At 50.3% G+C, this 21,453-nt stretch overlaps 1 protein-coding gene across 1 annotated transcript; it reads left to right on the top strand.

Annotated features, from left to right (window-relative positions):
• The first annotated feature begins 537 nt into the window (after positions 1-537).
• smad3a (SMAD family member 3a) lies at positions 538-20,202 on the top strand. The gene is made up of 8 exons (XM_076171262.1): positions 538-1,267; positions 13,079-13,272; positions 13,474-13,608; positions 13,691-13,816; positions 14,803-15,015; positions 15,109-15,246; positions 15,629-15,773; positions 19,476-20,202. The coding sequence occupies exons 1-8, from the start codon at positions 1,065-1,067 to the stop codon at positions 19,597-19,599; spliced, it is 1,278 nt and encodes a 425-aa protein (XP_076027377.1). The 5' UTR covers positions 538-1,064; the 3' UTR covers positions 19,600-20,202.
• The last annotated feature ends 1,251 nt before the right edge of the window (positions 20,203-21,453 follow it).

Below are 21,453 nucleotides of genomic sequence, written 5' to 3'. Positions count from 1 at the left end.
CAGTGAAGTGTATCATGCAAAACTTATACAATATGAATACAAATGACATATCTGTACTTGAACTTGGTCTAGTCTGAATGCTGTGTTATGATGTCATACATAGAGATCATACGTGTGTTATGGCATTGAAAGGGAAACTTGTTGCGATCTTAATTTTATTTCACAATAGAATAGAGCTTTAAAATGTTAGAGATGAGGGGATTCTTTAGGGGGAGTTAGCTCTAGTTTCTGGGAAAAGTTATTTTATGTACATATGAGTCACAAATAAGCTCTAAGGTCTGTGTCCTGGGTGTTTGGCTTTATTTGTTGGATGTACTGAACAGTTTTGCTCAGTGTTACATAACCAAATCAAGAGATCTGTGTGTGTGTACTGTATGTTTGTGTGTGAGACGTCCGATTTTGCAGCAGCGTGCAATTATAACAGCAAACAGCCATCAGCCGCGGTAAGCAAAAGGCGGTGATTGTGCAACATGAGTCCAGCTGCTCCGTCTGGCCTCTGAATGGAGACTCTCAGCTGCAGATTTGCATTTGCATTTGATGCAGACTTCTTGCAGACTTCAGTCGGTGGACGCTGCGCCGCGGAGGACTTTGAGTGGAGGCAAACTTTCTCTGCTCGAAGGTTGGAACCTGTGAGGGGGAAAAAGCAACCGAACTACCGTCAGCAGGTCGGGCAGCCTCGGTGTGAGTTATAGAGACCGTGTGGGCGCGCTGAGGGTCGGCAGAACTGGAAGAACCTCCGGCTGAAGAGCTGCAGACGGGACTAGGTTTCTTGGCGGAGGACTACTGAGTCCAGAGTGCAGCAGACTACCGGTGCACACAGAGCTGACAGACTGAGTGTGTGTATGTGAGAGTGTGTAAGTGTGTGTGCGCGCTCGGACTGGAGCAACAACTCTGAGATGCTTCTGTGTGACTTTATTCCACCAGAAACGCTTTAATTCGAGCCGAACAACGCGTTCACCTCAGCGCCCGGGACCGAGCCACACCGGAGTTTTCGGATCGGTGTTCCGCCAAACGGACACGGACTTGTTTCTCGGCGCTCGGAGGGACTTTGACTGAACTCAAACATGTCAATTCTGCCTTTTACTCCCCCCATCGTCAAGAGGCTCCTGGGCTGGAAGAAGGGAGAGCAGAACGGCCAGGAGGAGAAGTGGTGCGAGAAGGCGGTGAAGAGCCTTGTGAAGAAGCTGAAGAAGACCGGGCAGCTGGACGAGCTGGAGAAAGCCATCACAACACAGAACATCAACACCAAATGCATCACAATACCGAGGTACGAGCCCACAATGTTACAGTAATGGAGTTAGGCTGCGACCCGGCGAGCTAAGATGGTGACATGTTTGCTTTAATGCTCTGAATTAAAAGTAGCCGCGCTCCGCCGCAGTAGTTGCGGGGATCCGGTCTTCACTTCGACCGGCGGCGTCCTTCCACTCGGGTTTATTTCCCCTCCATTCCTCTCTGCTGGGATAGTTAATACTTCGAAATGCGTCTGTTTGTGTGTTTTAATGTGACACGGAGGCTAAATACCGACATGTTAACAAGCTAACAGCAGCCACAGGGGAAAGCTAGCGAGTCATTGCGCAAATACCACGACAGTTAGCGCGCGCATCCACGCAGAGTGCGCGTGGGATCAATGTCATCGATTGACGGTGATCAGGTATCGATATTTGCTAGAAGTCCGGGTCGTTTAAGTGGAGTGAGAGCCGTGATGTGTTCACTGACCAGGCAGCACCGCACACAAATGTACTGAATGGAGTCCCAAGTTATATAAGTTGGCCTTAATCTGGGACGCGGTGCAGCTTTGCGGGCTGGTGTTGTTGCGTAGGCGAGTCAGTGGAGCCCGGAGCCTGTCGCTGCCTCCAACCACGTGTCAATCAACGCGTCGTGTTCTAACCGATAATCAACATTGCGTATCCGAAAGGAAATTGCTCCCCGCAGTGACTCTTCTCTGGGCTGTCACAAGCCCCCCTGCCCCCCCCTGTGCCCCCCACACCGGGGCCAGACCTGCCACATGCCCCATGGAGGAGTTTGTTTGTTTGTTTAATGTTTATTATGTTTGACAGGATTTAGTTTGTCTCAGAACTGAAACTAGGGAATGTTTCACTCTCGAGTAATCTTTATTATTTTACCCTTAAATATTCATCAGAAGTTCCCAGAGACCAATCTGACCCCAGAGCTGTTCCATGTCCAATGATACAAAACAAGAAAAACAACAAATGATCACGTGATAGACCAGGCTGCACTGATTCTTAAAAGTTGTTGGTTAGTTGTCTGTATATCAATCAATCAATGAGTTGTTTCAGCCTTTAGTGTGTAGGAATGTGGACTTCCTGTTGTCATCCAGCTCCAAATCTAAGATGTGTGCGTGTTTCCGTCTTTGTCGTTGTACTCGAGCAGCATCCATAAATCTTTGAAACACTTTTTATATTCCTGTTTTGTGAGGAGGTGTAATTAAGCAATCACGGGCCAAACACTTTTGCTTCGCTCCACAAAGTCTCACTTGCATGTGTTGGTAATTTAGATTTAACAGCACCACAGTCTGTCAGATGGAGTCAGAGCACACACACACACACACACACACACACACACACACACACACACACACACACACACACACACACACACACACACACACACACACACACACACACACACACACACACACACACAGGGCCACGCCCACATTCTTCACAGCCACAAGTGTGCATATGGCAGCAGGGAGCACAAGCCCGGGCCGGAGCTCAGCATTAAGCCGGCCTACACTACAATTAAATGTTTGCCACGCTCCCGTTTCAAGTTCCCGTCCTCTAAAGCCGAGGTGGGAGAGGCGCGGTGCGTTGAGACGACACCGGATCAGAACTTTGCTGTCAGTGTCCCTGGAGAGCTCACCCCCCACTCCCCCCCCCCCCCCCCCCCGTTTCTGTGGTACCTGCCAGGCTGCTTCTATTAATTCCTCGGTGATGTGGCGAGCTGACAGCCGCCTCCTGCTTGTTGGGGCCTGTCCACAGGGAGGTCAGCCTCAGGATCTCACTGACACATGAACTCCCTCATCACGAGCCGCCATGCTGACAGCAACAGGCTCTACACATCGATCCAGACAGCAGGTCAAGTATCTGTTGGAGTGATTTAAGGTTGGATTATTGGTGAAGGAAAAGGAGTGAATCGGTGTGAGTGGGTGAATCATTGGCCCGGAGCAGCTGGTTCATGTATCAGGTGTCATACGTGAAGCTGTGATTCCCCGTGTTTTGGTTTGTGTCTGTGACGTTGACGTTACTACAGCAGATCTGAAATGACATCTTAGATAAAGTTCAGATGGGTTTCACTGCCCTACTTTGGATTAGGAGGCGTTATCAGGGGAGCGGCTCAGTGCGGTGAGGTCGCTGTTGGTTTGCGGTCGGTGTGAGAAGATGAGGGAGGGAGGCAGGCAAAGTGTGTGTGTGTGTGTGTCCCCCAATATGTTTACACTGCCGATAAAGACCCGCATCTGGTGAGAAAACATGAGTCACAGTCAATTCAACTTAAACTTGTGTTTGTCATTGGAAACAAAGGGCTTAGATCTGAGGTCGAGTCTGTCAGTGCAGTGCCAAGGCCTTTGACCAGAGGCAAGCATCAGTCACTCAACAACAAGCTATTGTGGTGTTGGCCTACCCTCATTTTCTCTCACTCACTCACTCACTCACTCTCTCACTCTGTCTCTCCCTTTTTCACTCACTCACTTACTCTCTCTCCTTTCCTCACTCACTCACTCCCTCTCTCTCCCCCCTCCCTCGCCCCTCTCTCTCTCCCTCACTCACTCTCACTCTCTCTCTCTCGCTCTCTCCCTCCTTACATCCCTCCCTCCCTCACTCTCTCTCCTTTCCTCACTCACTCACTCTCCCTCCTTCCCCCCTCACCCCCTCTCTCTTTCCCTCTCCCTCACTCACTCACTCTCTCTCCCTCCTCTCTCTCTCTCTTTATGACCTGTGTACTTGCTTTAGACACAAATGTTGGTGTGTTAAGCGCGTCACGTCCTGAACGTTTTGCCTCTCCGTTGTTCCTCTGAGGTGATGATGAGGTGGCGTCACCTTCACTCTCTAAAGGTGTCGGGACGATCAACAACACAGCGTCCCTCCTGTTTCCTTTGTTCAGAAGTGGAGTTGAATTGTTAAAATCAAACCCAAACCTGTGCCTATTGATGACATACAGGAGTAAACATCACTAATGCAGACTTAACAGGCCTCTGATCACTATTAATGATTGATCAGAGTCCATTAAACCTTCCTCAGTGAGAAACGGGAACTCAGTCTTATCTGAACAGAAACTTTCTCTGATGTGTCATGAAACAGCTGTAGAAATTATTTATGACCCTGCGACCAAATGTAATACTGTGGGCACTTAAAGGTTTACAGAGCCACAAGGCACCAGAGGGGTTACTTTGGACCGGATCAGCTTTTACTACAGAGAGAGGGAACGGCTGAGGAATAATGAAAGAATACTGTGTGTGTGTGTGTGTGTGTGTGTGTGTGTGTGTGTGTGTGTGTGTGTGTGTGTGTGTGTGTGTGTGTGTGTGTGTGTGTGTGTGTGTGTGTGTGTGTGTGTGTGTGTGTGTGTGTGTGTGTGTCTGTCTTGCGGTAGTGGATTCCTCACACCTCGTGGCTCCTCACACACTCTGGGTCTGGATCTGGAGCTGAGGAGAGCTCTGGTCCTGTCCAAGCACATCCCCCTCTGATACACACTGCAGCATGTCAGGGCAGCAGACGGAGATGAAGTATGGAAAAAAATACGGGATAGGAGGGGAAAAAGAAGGGAGAGGGAGGAACGGACAGGAAAGCGCTGCAGAGGGAGGAGCAGGGAAAGTGGGGAAGCACAGGAGAGATTAGACACGTCACGGCAACACGGGGTTGTTACGTAGTGAAGCCTCAGCCGCAATGCTGAGTGGTTGAGGATTATGCAGGTTCAGAGCAGGTCAGGCAGCAGGGTTTAACTCACCACCGTGCACACTGGGTCATTGCTTCTGGAGAGAGAGAGAGAGAGAGAGAGAGAGAGAGAAGGCAAGAAGCAGGCGCTCTGTGTGGGATCCTCTGGCTCCTCGAGAGGAGGCTGCAGTTATCGTGGCAACAACACAACACCAGCTACCTCGGCAACCAGATACAACTGGTTTGTTTGCCTGTTTGTGTCAAGGAAATGTGTGAGCCTGCACACCGCGTCTGTCACCTGCTCACACACTAACACACAAACACACACACACGTCTGCACAGACACGTGCCCCGTCGCGCTTCACTTCCTGTCATTTAGTGTGAAGGTGCAGAAATGATACAAGCATCCTGTGTGTGTGTGTGGGTGTGTGTGTGTGTGAGTTTGAGAACAGGATCTACTCCAAGTTCATGTGCGATGTTTGGATTCTATAGATTTAAGTAAACCTTCAAGCATTACACACACACACACACACACACACACACACACACACACACACACACACACACACACACACACACACACACACACACACACACACACACACACACACACACACACACACACACACACACTCCTGGGTTCAGTCACCCTAACAGGCTCAGTCAGTTCTGTAGTCCACATGCATGATGACATCACTTTGCTGGTTCCCGTCACCGGCGTGTTTTCCCTCGCTCTTTTATCGGAGTCCTGGATTAGTGATGTGTGAGTCATGCTGCACACACTCCTTACACACACACACACGTGCCCACACACACTCGCTCGTTTTTTTTTAACAGCTTTTCTGTCAAGTTGCACACTTGAGTCATTCGAGACGCCATTGTTCTGTTCGGCCTGGAGACGACACACAGCGGGTCATAGGGCGTTTATGTGTGTTGTCTGTCTGTCTGTGTGTGTGTGTGTGTGTGGGGCGTGCTGCTGTAACGTGGTAATGAGTTACTCTCTCCAGGCGAGTGAGGGATTCCTCTCTGTGTTTGATCGGCCCGACTCGGGTCAGAGCCACGGATCGATCCTGACCTGGATCTGAAACAGCTGCAGAATGATTCAGTGCGTGTGTGTGTGACCAGGCAGAGTTTTCCTGTCAATATGTGGCGTGGGAGACAGAAAGTCTCACACACACACAGACCTTTATCTCACATGTTTTATTTATCAACCAGCATCACTTTGACTTCTTCATGCCAATGAACTGTTAATGTCTGAAAAGAAAACATCACATCCCCACCATGATACATGCCAATCTGAGTGTGAGTGTGTGTGTGTGTGTGTATTTGGGTATATTGTTACCTCTTTGTGTCTTTAACGGGGATGTTTCATGTTGGAGCCCCTGAGCTGTTCTCCTGGTTGAGCCTCAGACCCTCACAGCGTTTTCTCTCTGCTCTTCAGTTTGCAGCTCTGATTTATACGACGATCGACTCTGTACACTAAGAATAATGTGCTGAAGGTCTGAGTCAATTCATCAGATAAGTGATTGACAGTGTTTGACTATGTGTGTGTGTCACCTCAGTGGAATGCTTTCTCTCTCTCTCTCTCTCTCTCTCTCTCTCTCTCTCTCTCTCTCTCTCTCTCTCTCTCTCTCTCTCTCTCTCTCTCTCTCTCTCTCTCTCTCTCTCTCTCTCTCTCTCTCGTCCCTCTCTTTATGTCTCTCCCTCTCTCTCTCCCTCAGGAGGGTGTGGGCTGCTGTTTGGTTTGCGGCTTGCAGAGGGGTGGGGGGGGTTAGAGAGCCAGAGACGGAGCTGCCTCAACTCAGAGCAGGCCGCCTCACTATCTGTGGGGGAGTGCACACACACACACACTCACACACTCGAACACCAGACAACAAGTCTGCCTTTGTGCTCCCAGGCCACTCTGAGGCTTCCACTGCTGCTGCTGGACTGCAGCTGGATCTGTGTGGGAAAACACATGAAAGAGGCCGCCACTGTAAAGACATCAGCCGGGGTGAAATCCTCCAGAAGCAGCGTGAACGTGACTGACAGCTGAGAGGAAGGGGGGGGGGGGGGCTGCAGATGTTATGGAGGAGAGAGTGAGGCGGACAGGAGCAGAGGCAGCAGTGATGGAGGACGCTCCTCTCTCCTGCTCTCACTCCATTACGTCGTCTCATGGTGTCGTCTCCTCAGCGACCCAGCAGACACCTTGTTGGAGTTTGTTTCAATATGGCAGGAATGTTGCGCAATCCAGTACCAGGAAACAATTCACTTTCTCCTGCCTGGACCCACTGGAGCTCACTTTGGGTCGAACCGTCTCTGCTTGATGAGATAATTTCCCCACAGCAGACTTAAATGGAAAAACCATTCAACTGGCTGTAGTCTAGATACTTGTGTGTGTGTGTGTGTGTGTGTCGTTGTAATCTCTGAACATTAGAGGCAGCATAATGGACTCGGCCCGGCTCTCTTCGCCCTCATGGCCTCATTACTTCAGTCTATATTTCTGACCTTCAGCTCAGAAACTAATCAATCAGCCTCTGACGTACGCTGTCAGACGACAGGTTTGTGTTTGGAGCCAAAGTGACTCAGCAGATGCTCCTAAAACAATGATGCCGAGACGCTAATAGCAACAAGAACGCACGGCTTTAAACTGCATCTGTATCAAAACGATGATATCCAATCGTCATGGAAACCTGGACTGGGCTGTTGAATGAAGGCTCGGCTCAGAGCTGCAATGAGCCGGCGCTGGATCATCCTGATTCATTTAGTTAGAGATGTGGTTCATGTAGAAGAACAAAGTCTCTAGGTATTGGATGTTGTGGTCCGGTCTGGTCCGGACCCTCTGAGCTGGGTCTGGTCTCACACAGGGCTGTGGACGGAGTGTATCGAGTGTCTCCATCTCCTCAAACAGACGATTTCCCGCCTTGGTCCCTCTTTGTTTCTCTCCTCAGCCCATTGAGCTCCAGCTGTAAAACATAATGGTTCCCAGTCCTCTCCGGTCTCGCCGAGTCCGGACTCTGTTATTGGCGGTCTGGCCTCGTCGCTGCTCTGTCTGCCGGTGTCCGGTTTCACGCCGGGGCCTCTGGTTGAGCCACACACCAGCCCAATGATATCACCTGTGGGCCGCAGCTCCACTGGCTTCTCTCTCTCTCTCTCTCTCTCTGGCTCTCTGCTCCTGCTGCTGCTCCTTCACCTCCCCCTCCTCCTGTGAGGAGGAGAGAAGTCTGATGGCTTTACCAGAGAGAGTGGGAGGTCTGTGGGATACGTTCCTCTGTGTGGGGAACTCACTCAAAGGCCTTAAACAAGATCTAAAAAAATATCCACTATAAAGGAGCTAAAGCTTTTCAGACGCTAAATAAGAACACACACACACACACACACACACACACACACACACACACACACACACACACACACACACACACCCTCAGTGGTCTCTGGCTCTGCATTGCCGCACATTGACAGGTCCTGGTGACCTCATGGAAACTTCAGCACAGACCCTCGGCAGCACCAGGATGTGAGAGTGACTGGGCCTCCTGGAACCACACTGGACTAACGGCTCAGCTTGGTTGAAGACATTTGCTTTCTCAAGTTGCTCCAGAACCAAACAGAGTTTTGGCCCAAGGGAATGAAATGAGATCATGATCAGGCAAGAATTAGATGATCGCACAACAATCTGATTGGATTCAATTGCTTTCATTCGATTTACAAATGGGAACTTAATTACACAGAGTACAACATTCATTACACGTTCCAAACTAGGATCTTAATCTCCTCAGGAGGAATAGGGTTTAAAGTGGATTCTTAGTATCAATCCTCATCTGTAACTCTTCAGACAGATGCATCATGTTTACACTCTGAACAGGAGCGGCTGTGTTTCCCTCACAACATTACAAACCTGAGCTTTGGTTCTTCTTCTCTGGTCCAGTTCCAAATGCACCTCCAGCTTTAATGTTTAACAGCTCCTCCCCTGAGTCAATCAAACCATGCCGAGAAGCCATTACGGTGTTTGGACTGGACTGGAGTGCTAAACAGGAGATGAAGTGTGTGATGATCTGGAGAACACCACAGTCACGTTCACCTCGGTCTCTGTGGGTCGTTAAGATTCTCCCGCTCATTCTGAGAGTTGTAGGGAGTCACTCAAGTGGTAAACAGGCGAGTTAGACTGAAACAGGATCAACACACTTTCATGAGGCAAACAGAGATTGATCACTTTCCTCACACTGTGCTCTCTTCTGCTAAACGGCTCCAGACTGCGGCCCCGGTCGCTCGTGGCCTGACCAGACTTTTATGAGCCGGCACAAAGACTCATCGGCCCCACACCCACCCTCAGAGCTGCTGGGGGCCGAGGCAGGACACAGGGGGACAGACGGAGGAGAGGGGCCGGGGAGGGGGGGCTTCAGGGGGGGCCGGTCACAGACACTGAGCTGTCCTGAGCTGTTGAGACAGTCTGCCGGCCCCTATTGTCCAGCAGGGCCCTCCTCTTTCTTTATCCCTCACCTACCGTTTGTCCCCCCCCCACACACACACACACACACTCATAAGATGGATGAGCGCCACCACAGATTCTGTTTATGGACTGGAATCGTTTGAGTAAGAAGTGATTAAAGCCAAACGTCTCACCACCAAACTCCAAAACAAAGGATTAGAAGTGGCCGTCACTCTCTAAATGATTGACAGAGACCCTCGTACACACACACACACATACACACACACACCCACACGGGTTCTTCAGGACAAAACGCTTGATTGTTGGTAACTTTCATGTGATCTGGTCTCTGCACCCTGGAGAGTGTTTGTGTGTGTGTTTGTGTTTGTGTGTGTTCAGTACTGGTTGAACAGCTTGATCACACTTTGTGTCTGAGTAGAACATGACATGCCTAAAGTCTTAGTCTGGCCTCCTCCTGTGAAGCTCAGTGAACCTCCGTCTGCTCTGAGGATACACACACACACACACACACACACACACACACACACACACACACACACACACACACGCTCACGCTCACGCTCACCTTGCTAGTGTGTGTATTTTATCTCTCACTCCCACATTGGTGTGTGAAGTGTGTTGATACAGTTTTTCTGTGTGACATCGGCATACATGTTGCTCAGTGACATTCTGACACACACACACACACAGACACACACATGCTATTTGTGTTTGAAGGTCACCATCAGCCTGTGCTGCAGGTCATGTCAGTCATGTGCTGTCCCGTCCATGTGGACCTGAGCTCCGCTGGGTCCCCCGGCTCCTTGTGGCTTCTGCTCTGCTCTCAGAAAGACGAGCTGATGGTCTGAAGGTTACAGGCTCAGAATCACAGAATCAGATGAAGCTCTACCTCTTCTTTCTCCTCCTCCTCCTCCTCCTCTTCATCATCCCTGTGCATTGGAGCATTTAACTCCTCAGATGAAGCTGGTGGTCTCTGGCCGTCTGTGCTGACCGGCCTCTGCTGCTGCAGGGAGGAGCTGAGACGGGAAACCGCTCGCATGGATTCCTGGAAGGCTGCGGATCCAAACCTATGTTCCTACACACACACACACACACACACACACACACACACACACACACACACACACACACACACACACACACACACACACACACACACACACACACACACACACACACACACACACACACACAGAGAGAGAGGGAATTCACTGTCAGTGTTCACCCTCCTTTCTCTCTCCCTCTGTTATGTAAGTGTGTGTGCGTCACATATTTTGGAAGTGTTGAGCGGGCTCACAGGCTGGTTGTTTAGACTCGGTGCTACTGGTTCTCCCTGTAAACAACAGGCCCGGTCTTGGTAGTGAGGAAGAAGCGGTTTGTGCCGTTGGGGAGAAGTTTCTCACCACAACACACTGCCTCTGAACTGACTCACTGTGATTGAGAAGTGTAGTGTGTGTGTGTGTGTGTGTAGTGAGTGAGTGTGTGTTGGCATGTCTGTGTGTTTCACGTGCAGAGTGTTTTGCCTGCGGCTGCTGTGTAATGGAGTTCCTCTCCAGGCGTGTGAAGCGTCGCTGCCTGAAGGAAACGTTGAGCTGTGACTGAAGTCGTCTCCCGTCTGAATCTTATCTGTCTGTGGAAACACTCGCCGTCACTCACACACTCACACACACACCTTTAACGACTTTAGCACGTTAGGGGCGAAGACGAGCAGCGGGCAGCGTTCTGAATGAACCTGTAGGGTTGTGTGTGTGCAGAGGTGCGTCTGACTCACACTAACTCACACACACTGCAGCGTCTTCTTCTCCTCCAGAATAAAGTTGAACAGGAAGGAAGAAGGACGCCGGGCCTACACACTACACACACACACACACACACACACACACGGGCCTGTAAGTTTGCTCACGTCTGCCTCGGCCCACAAAGTCCTGCCCAACCAAACGCCCACACGGCTGCAGGGACTGAAGACAAATACCAGGGCCGTCAGCTCAGCCCCGTCTGGACTTTAACTCCTTTACAATCTGGACTCTTTCTCTCTTCCACATCAGAGCAAAGAGCGTCTGACACACTGAAGGTCCCGCTTCCTTCAGCGTCGCTGTTTCAGATGCGTCATGTGTCGTCATAGCTGAGAGATGTTTCTGAGGATTAAATGTGATGTCATTGTTCATTCATTCATATAAGATCTCCTGCATGATGTCGTGTTCTTCTTCTTCTTCGACTCACAGAGGCACAGACAGACCTGAACACACAGTTTATACGACGAATCGATCAAACGTTTATAACAGGATCCGTTAGTCTGAAGGGCCAAAGAGCCTTAGTGTGTGTGTGTGTGTGTGTGTGTGTGTGTGTGTGTGTGTGTGTGTGTGTGTGTGTGTGTGTGTGTGTGTGTGTGTGTGTGTGTGTGTGTGTGTGTGAAACACAGGCCTGACCTCCTGCTTCACCCTCGTTACTTTAGTCTCATCTGAGCTCAGAGCGCTGGTGACCGCAGCTGACTCTGTGCCTTCACACACACACACACACACACACACACACACACACACACACACACACACACACACACACACACACACACACACACACACACACACACACGCACACACACGCACGCCCCAGCGGACACGGCGTGGTAACGTGACAGACTGCAGTGTGTGTGTGTGTGTGTGTGTGTGTGTGTGTGTGTGAGAGGCACCGTGAAGAAGTGGCTGCACATGTACAAACCAGGGTAAAGTAGGTCGACCTGATTCGACCCCTCAGCCTGCAGCAGCAGCAGAGAGACTTTGGCCTGCAGTGAGTGACAGCATGTGGAGGCGGAGTCAGAGTGAGTGACAGCATGTGGAGGTGGAGTCAGAGTGTCTGTCAGCATGTGGAGGCGGAGTCATGTGAGGTCTGTGGGTCACAGGGAGGATCTGTCTGGATTAGATGGAGTCTGGACATTAATCTGACATAGAGTCTTTATGGGACTTCTGCTTCTTCTTCTTCATCTTCTTCTTCTTTAGTTGTTGGATGCTGTCGCGTGTTTCATGCATGAATCACTTCCATGTGCACACACACAAAAGACAATAACACAAACGCACACATACAGTGCACACACACCGCTTATAAGCCAGACCACACACACATACACACACACACACTCTCTGACCCAGATGGTTTCAGACTGAGCTTTCATTAGTCGTACAGGAGGAGGCCTCCTTTTTATTTGGGAGCTGACCTTTGACCTGCTAAAGGGCTTTAGCCTAAATCTTTGACCCTTACTGTTAGTGTGTGTGTGTGTGTGTGTGTGTGTGTGTGTTAGAGAGAGAGAGAGAGCCAGAGAGAGAAAACACACATATGGTCATCTCCTCTTACATAAGACGAGTGTTTCTGCCTTTCATGAGTGATGTGGAGAGATTACTGGGCACACACACACACACACACACACACTCTCGACTGTCTGCTGGCTTAACCCATTAAGCTTCCAGTGTGAGGCCTTGCCGAGTACAGATGAGATGTAGTAACACCAGATGAGTATGTAAAGTTCCTGCTTCACACACACACACACACACTGATCACATTGTTATCATTAGTCATCGGCTCAGAGGCAGAGACACACACACACACACACACACAAACACACAGCCGGGGCCACTAAAGCTACTGTCAAATCTCAGACAACAAGAGCGCCGGCGTCTGATCTGCCGCCGTACAGAATCACGTGTGTCGAGCTCTCCTTCATGGCCTCTTCTTCCTCCTCCTCCTCCTCCTCCTCCTCCTCCTCCTCCAGGTCCCTGGATGGCCGCCTGCAGGTGTCCCACAGGAAGGGCCTCCCCCACGTCATCTACTGCCGGCTATGGCGCTGGCCCGACCTGCAGTCGCACCACGAGCTGCGTGCGGTGGAGCTGTGCGAGTACGCCTTCCACACCAAGAAGGACGAGGTCTGCGTCAACCCGTACCACTACCAGAGGGTGGAGACGCCAGGTAGCCCCGCCCCCCACGCCACATAGGAACTACCAACACACACCTGACACATGATATGGAATCCAGAGTAACAATAAGACTTTAAGAAGAGCTCACACACTCTCACACACTCTCTGAGCCTCCTGTATGATCTCAGGATGTGTAATAAGCTTTAATATAATAATATAATAATATAACTTGTGTTGTTGTTGTGTGCTGCAGTCCTGCCGCCCGTCTTGGTGCCCAGACACACAGAGATCCCCAGCGAGTTTCCCCCACTGGACGACTACAGCCACTCCATCCCCGAGAACACCAACTTCCCCGCCGGCATCGAGCCTCAGAGCAACTACATACCAGGTGAGAGCAGACCAGACCTGGGGGGTAAGAGGGGGGAGGGGCTATGAGCCAGGTGTAACGTGTGCGTTTGTGTGCCTCTCAGAAACGCCTCCGCCCGGCTACCTGAGCGAGGATGGAGAGACCAGCGATCACCAGATGAACCACAGCATGGACACTGGCTCCCCCAACCTGTCGCCCAACCCTGTCTCACCCACACACAGCAACTTAGGTGAGAGCCCCCTGTGTGTGTTTGTGTGTATGTGTGTGTGTGTGTGTGTTTTCTATCCGGCCATGACTAACAGACAAACGCTGCATCGCCCCAGAGGGAATTCTTCCGTTTGATTTGACTCCAGATTTGTGAGAGGGAACCAGGTGGTGTAGGAGTTCTTTGTCTTTGTCTTCCCTGCTCCTGATTGGGCCGAGACCCCGGCCCGCCCACTCTTACGTCAATAACAACATCCTACGCCCGTTCTATCAGGACGGAACAACACCAGGAGGCTCCAACCCTCGGCCAAAACAACAAATTGACACCAGATTGTATTTGCTGCGTCTGTCCTCCTCTCTGTCCTCCTCTCTGTCCTCCCCTCTGTCCTCCCCTCTGTCCTCCACTCTGTCCTCCTCTCTGTCCTCCTCTGGCTTCAAAGCCGAGGACACGATGTGGACGAGCCTCACACAGAGAGAGAGAGAGAGAGAGAGAGAGAGATGCCAGAACCGCTCGGACTTACTGTCGTTTTTTACAGATCAGTCTGTAATTTCACCATTTTGAGCTCCAGCGTCCCACATTTGTCTGGTGGAGGTTTGTGTGTGTGTGTGTGTGTGTGTGTGTGTGTGTGTGAGATGCAGCCTCAGCCTGTTTTTTTCCGCTCGTCTTCCTCCTCCTCCTCTTCTCTCCCCCTATCTTCACTCATTCTCCCTCTTCCTCGCCGTTGTTGCTTCTTTTTTTTTCATTTTCTCTCCATCTGTTATCTTCCCTGCCTTCTGTTTCTCTGCTTCCTCTTCATCTGCTTTCTCATCTTGAATGCTGTCTGTCTTTAGCTACTTATGTCTCTCTCTCTCCTCTCTCTCTCTGTTTCCGTCTCTCACTCTCTCACACACACTCTCACTCGCTCTCTGTGTCGGTCTCTCACTCACTCTCTCACTCACTCTGTCCCTCACTCTCACTCTCTCACTCACACACTCTCACTCACTCTCTCTCCCTCTCCCTCTCCCTCTCAGACCTCCAGCCGGTGACGTACTGTGAGCCGGCCTTCTGGTGTTCCATCTCTTACTACGAGCTGAACCAGCGAGTGGGCGAGACTTTCCACGCCTCGCAGCCGTCGCTGACCGTGGACGGATTCACGGACCCGTCCAACTCGGAGCGCTTCTGCCTGGGCCTGTTGTCCAACGTCAACCGCAACGCCGCCGTGGAGTTAACGCGCCGACACATCGGTAAGGAGCCTCACCCGTTCCAACACACATACATACACATGTCCTTTCTCCTCTCTCCCTCTTCTGATTGGAGCGTCTCCTTCTGCCCTTCAGGTCGGGGCGTGCGACTCTATTACATCGGAGGAGAGGTGTTCGCCGAGTGTCTCAGTGACAGCGCCATCTTTGTCCAGAGCCCCAACTGCAACCAGCGCTACGGATGGCATCCTGCTACCGTCTGCAAAATCCCCCCAGGTGTGTGAACTCACAACCTGAGAGAGAGAGAGAGAGAGAGAGAGAGAGAGAGAGGGGGATTGAGGGAGTGAGAGAGAGGGTGAAGGAGGGAGGGAGTGAGAGTGAGTGAGTGGGAGGGAGGATGAGTGAGAGAGAGTGAGTGAGAGAGAGAGAGAGAGAGAGAGACAGAGGGAGTGAGAAAAAATGAGGGAGAGTGAGTGAAGGAGTGAGAGAGAGAGAGAGAGAGAATGAGAGTGAGTGAGTGAGAGTAAGCAAGCCCTTTCTTGTTTGTCTGTTCCTAGTGTCTCTCATGTCTCTCATGTCTCTCATGTCTCTCATGTCTCTCATGTCTCTCATGTCTCTCATGTCTCTCATGTCTCCTGGTCGTGTTCTCGTTCTTCAGGCTGCAACTTGAAGATCTTCAACAACCAGGAGTTTGCCGCTCTGCTGGCTCAGTCGGTCAATCAGGGCTTTGAGGCCGTGTACCAGCTGACCAGGATGTGCACCATCCGCATGAGCTTCGTCAAAGGCTGGGGAGCCGAGTACAGGTGAGCTGAGGCTGAAACACACACTGAGGCTGATACACACTGAGGCTGATACACACTGAGGCTGATACACACTGAGGCTGATACACACACTGAGGCTGATTCACACACTGAGGCTGATTCACACACTGAGGCTGATACACACTGAGGCTGATACACACTGAGGCTGATACACACACTGAGGCTGATACACACACTGAGGCTGATACACACACTGAGGCTGATACATACTGTGAGGCTGATACACACACTGAGGCTGATACACACTGAGGCTGATACACACTGAGGCTGATACACACTGAGGCTGATACACACTGAGGCTGATACACACTGAGGCTGATACACACTGAGGCTGATACACACTAAGGCTGATACACACTGTTCCTGGATCCTTTAGAGCAGGGGTCCCCAAACTTTTTCCTGTGAGGGCCACATAACTTTTCCCTTCTCTGATGGGGCCGGGGTCAGTTTGTAACAGAAAAAGTGTGACGATCGCAGGGGTGCCTAAACGTAAACATTTATTGTTTTCCAGAAAGCCACACATAACCAAACATTAATAACCCTTTCCGGGATTTTCACAGAAAAAAAAGTCAGGAAATAAATAATAACACTATTAATGAAATAAATAATAACACTATTAATGAAATAAATAATAACCAAGTAACCCTCTCTGGGTTCTTCACAGAAAAAATGCTTTTCTGTGAGAATACATGTCGCAAATGTTCCCCTGGCCTTGTAGCTGCAAGTGAAGGCTGTTCAGCATTTCTGTCACGTCTGTTAAAGATGCGAGGTGTCATTTCCATTCTGGGTCGATCAGCTCTGGGACCGTTTTGTCTTTTGAATGAAGAAATGCGTTAATTTCGGGTAGCAGCTCGTAAAAACGCCTCAAAACTCTGCCCCGGCTCAACCATCGGACCTCTGTGTAGTACAGCACATCGCCGTGCGCAGACTCCAGTTCAGACAGGAATTGTTGGAACTGCCTGTGTTTTAGTCCCTTTGCTCTGATGAAGTTTATGCATGACACCACAACCATCATGACAGAATCCCACTTCAACACTTCGCAGCACAGTGCTTGCTGGTGAATTAGGCAGTGGACTTGTAGCGGGGCGGTGAGACCCCGTTCTTCCATCTCCCGGTTCATGCGTCCTATTAGACCCCGAGACGCGCCCACCATACTAGGAGCCCCGTCAGTCGTGATGCTGGCAAGCTTTGACCAGTTCAGGTCCAACTCTTCCATGGTTTGGCATACTTTGCCGAAAATATCCTCCCCCGTCGTAGTCCCTTTGAGACTTTGGAGGGCTGCCAGCTCCTCGCACATCTCAAAGTTTGCGCTAACTCCACGAATAAAAACGAGCAGCTGCGCTGTGTCCTGCACGTCCGTGCTCTCATCCAGTGCTAATGGAAAAAAGTCAAATTCTTTCGTCTTCTGCTGCAGCTGGGCATATACATTACCCCCGATTGCTTCAATGCGTCTGGTGATTGTACCCGCCGACAGACTCACAGCATTTAAGACATCTTTCTTCTCGGGACACACCTCCTCCGCGACAGCATTCAAACATTTCTTGACAAACTCTCCAGTGAAAGGTTTACCGCTGCTTGCTATCAGTTGAGCAACCCGAAAGCTGGCCCGAACGGACGACTGGTTCAGCTGAGCTTGGCGTACAAATGTATTCTGCTGAGCTAACAGGCCACTTTTTAGCTTTGAGAGTTTGTCTGCTCGCATTTGGCCTTGCAAGCTATCATACTTGTCTTTGTGACGGGATTCATAGTGTCGGCGCAGATTGTATTCTTTGAATACCGCAACCGCCTCTTGACACATGAGACAGACAGCCTTTTCTTTGCATTGAACAAAAAAATAATCGTTTGACCACTGCAGGTTAGATACCCTTCATGCTGAATCAATGTTTCTCTTACCTAACCTTTTCGCCATTATTCCGTTCTATTTGACAGGGGCGAGTCAAGGATTCGCGTGGCCAGACTGAAAAAAAAATCATAATGCGTCTCTGGTATTGTTCAGGGGGCCGGGCCAAATGTGGAGGCGGGCCGTATCCGGCCCGCAGGCCGTAGTTTGGGGACCACTGCTTTAGAGGCTGCTTCCTTACATTTGAGTTAAGAGTTTCAGTCAGATGATGGAACAAGCAGGCGGCTGTGTGTGTTTTGTGTGTTTTGTGTGTGATTTGCCTGCTGGAACACTTTATTTATAACATGTTTGAGAGATTTCTGTTGAGCTCATCTGAACAGAATCTGCTTCTTTAACACTCTTAAACTTCTCCTGACAGCTGAATCCTGATGCAGTCTCACTTACTGTTGGATAAATGGATGTTGGCTTCTTTTAAATATTCTGGATGGTTCCGGCTCTCCGGTGTCAAAGTCTTGGTCCCACTACACACACAGCCGACCCCCCTGACCCCCCTGCTTCAGATGTTTCAGCCGTATTAGATGACAGGACCTCATGCTCTGGCTCCGTGTTGCCTGTGGACAGAATCCAGGAACAATTCAGTTTTATAGGAGGAGAAAGAGAGAGGGAGAGATAATGAGCCACTCAAGCATCACAGATCAGATCCTCACCACACCACCATCATGTAAACACAGAGCCAGGATCCTGACCCAGACTGTGAGTCACGGCCCACAGCAGCCCTGAGGCCCCGCCCCGCCCCGCCCCTGAGGCCCCGCCCCGCCCACGCTCACAGGCATCTGCATGACGTAACCGGGGCCTCATCAATAGGAGCGGGGGCCCCGGCTCGGCTATTTTTAAACAAACACACATGCGACGTGACAGAGGGAGGGATGGAGGGACAGAGAGGGGGAGGAAGAGAGAGAGAGAGAGAGAGAGAGATGTCAGACTTTCCCCCGGCGACTCGCTCCGTCTTTTCCACACCGTCTGACTGCACTGATAGTAAAGACAGGAGGAGACGGAATTAAGGGGGAGACGGAGCCGGGTGGGAGGTTTCCACAAGGGTGTGTGTGTGTGTGTGTGTGTGTGTGTGTGTGTGTGTGTGTGTGTGTGTGTGTGTGTGTGTGTGTGTGTGTGTGTGTGTGTGTGTGTGTGTACAGCTTCTGTACTTTGTAGGCGTTTTCATGTCACTGATGGATTTCCCGGCCCTCCTTTGTGTTTGCGTGACTGAAGTTATTGGAGCAGCGGTGACGTTACACCTTCACACACTGAGGTCATGTGTAGATCCAGCTGAGACACAGAGAGATGAGGTCATCCTGCTGTGGCCTCCAGAGGTTACTACATGTATAGAGCTGTATGTACGCACACATGTCTTTGCTCAAAACTCTAAACTATGAGACGAGATCTTCTGTGATTGACTGAGATCTGTGATGGAGGAAACCATGACAACGCCACTGTGAAGCACTTCAGCTATAGAGAAACGTGTGTGTGTGTGTGTGTGTGTGTGTGTGTGTGCTTCCTGTTTGGTCATCATGCTGCCTGCCTCTCATGGACTCAGACTGGGACTTGATGGTCTTTGTCTCTCTTCTTCCTGTGTGAAAGTGAAGCGTTTGACTCTGCTGTAACTTCTCAGGCTTCCTGCTGCGATCTGACCTCTGCTCACTTCAGATCTGTTGACTTTGTTTTGAAAGCTCTTCTCTCTCTCCCTCCCTCTCTCTCTCTCTCTCTCTCTCTCTCTCTCTCTCTCTCTCTCTCTCTCTCTCTCTCTCTCTCTCTCTCTCCCTCTCTCTCCCCCTCTCCCCCCCTCCCAGACGACAGACGGTGACCAGCACCCCCTGCTGGATCGAGCTGCACCTGAACGGCCCCCTGCAGTGGTTGGACAAGGTGCTGACCCAAATGGGCTCCCCGAGCATCCGCTGCTCCAGCGTCTCCTAGGGGACGAGCCGTGACGAGTCAGTCAGTCTGTCAGCGACTCGCTCCGTCTGTCCACCAGCTGTCAGTAGCACTTTTATATCTGTGTTGTTTGTGATGAGGGGACACGTGCAGTACATGTGAGTGTGTGTGTGTGTGTGTGTGTGTTCATATCTGTACACATCTGTGTTTGATAAGAGATGCTGTCGCCATGGGAGGACTTTTATTTTGAAGGGATTCTCCTCTTCCTTCCTCTTCTGTTTGTGTTTTTTGTACAGATGTTTAAGTGAAAAGTGAATTTAATTGTTTTAAGAGCAAATGAAACAAAAGATCAGTCAGATGGAATCAGACTGTGTGTGTGTGTGTGTGTGTGTGTGTGTGTGTGTGTGTGAGAGAGAGATATGGAGATATGAACAAATGTGAGCCAAGCAGACGGCTCCAACATGCACGTTTCCATGGCAATGTTCAACCACCACTTGTTAACACTGTGTGAAGGGACAAACTGTGGGCTCAGTCAGAGTGTGTGAGGCTCCATGCAGCTCCTCACCTGCTCACACACAAACACAAACTATCAGACTGATAATGATCTCATCCGTCTTGTTGGAGTCAGACCTGATCTCCGGTTTGCCTGGAGCTCCTGCCTGTGATCCTCCACAGAGCCGAGTGGAGACGTGTGATGTAATCCCTCATGGTTGTGATGTCATACAGGAAGCCAGCCGGACACTGTCAGTGTGGAGGCGACGCAGCTGGATGCAGATGTTTACAAGTGAGGCTCCTCAGTCTCTGGGTATGGATCTGTCTCTGGGGTCAGAGGTCAAGGGTTCAAATCCCAGATGAGCCCTGAGGTCCTGTGTGTGTGTGTGTGTGTGTGTGTGAGAGTTTCCAGCTTCCCTCCTCTGGTCCATGTGAGCGTCCTCCTCCTTCATCACAAACATCTCAGCTTCATGCTCCTGTGACTCACCCTGTTTTCACTCAGTGTGCACGATAAAGCAAAGGACATGTTAGACACTTAAGGGAAAGTGTGTAACGAGTCTCCACCCCTGGAGCTCAGATATGTAGACGCTCTGAACCAAGATGATGAAGATGATGATGATGAACCCTGTTTCTTCTCAAACTGTGTTGAGAAGCTAACGTGACTTTCAGTTGCAGTGTAAAGCTGCATGAGTGTGAATCCTGGATTATAAACAGGAACGCTTTGCCAATTTTGAAATTTACTTTTGTGTTGTTGTTTGTGTGTGTGTGTGTGTCGGTGTGTGTAATGTGCATTTACACACACGTCACACACACACACATCCTGCATTGTATCCTGCAGATTTCAGGAAATTGAAGAGTCGGCATGGAGACGTCTGCATGCCCCCCCCCCCCCCCCCCCCCCTCCAGCTGTCCGTCATATTCAGCCTCTATTTTACTACAGATTATTTTTGTAGGATAAAAAGGTGAACGCGTGTTGAGAGTTTGACCTTTGACCCTGATCAGAGAGTTGCAGGTGTGTGTCCATACCAAACTGTGTATTTTTCTACGGATGAAGATGAAGATGAAGCAGTTTTAATACAAAACGCTGCTTTTTATACAAAGGGAAACATCTGTTAGATAGAGGAATGTAAATAAGGCTTACATGTCCGTCTGTGTCCTCATGTGTGTGTGCATATGTACATGTGTGTGTGTGTGTGTGTGTGTACATATGTGTGTTATCACCACGTGAACCATGAACCTTTGTAATGTTGATGGTTTTGGCAGCAGGAGAACAAAGTGAGGTCATCTCAGTATCTTTGGTGCCGTTTCCTGTTCCCCGCCCACCATCGCCCACTCGCCCGCCTGCCACGGTGGAAGTGGATCGATTTCCTTCTGCCTCCTCCACACTACACAAAGACTCATTGG

This window comes from Genypterus blacodes, unplaced genomic scaffold (genome assembly GCF_046128005.1).
Source record: "Genypterus blacodes isolate CSIRO-AG114 ecotype Tasmania unplaced genomic scaffold, CSIRO-AGI_Gbla_v1 ptg000243l_1, whole genome shotgun sequence".
NCBI lineage: Eukaryota > Metazoa > Chordata > Actinopteri > Ophidiiformes > Ophidiidae > Genypterus > Genypterus blacodes.
This window is presented reverse-complemented; position numbering and strand designations above follow the sequence as displayed.

What these genes read in the sequence shown, in the direction of transcription:
- smad3a (XM_076171262.1), top strand. Translation starts at nt 1,065, where the DNA reads ATGTCAATTCTGCCTTTTACTCCCCCCATCGTCAAGAGGCTCCTGGGC. An exon ending in AAATGCATCACAATACCGAG is followed by an intron (nt 1,268 to 13,078) that starts GTACGAGCCCAC and finishes CTCCTCCTCCAG; the next exon opens with GTCCCTGGATGGCCGCCTGC. An exon ending in GTTAACGCGCCGACACATCG is followed by an intron (nt 15,016 to 15,108) that starts GTAAGGAGCCTC and finishes TCTGCCCTTCAG; the next exon opens with GTCGGGGCGTGCGACTCTAT.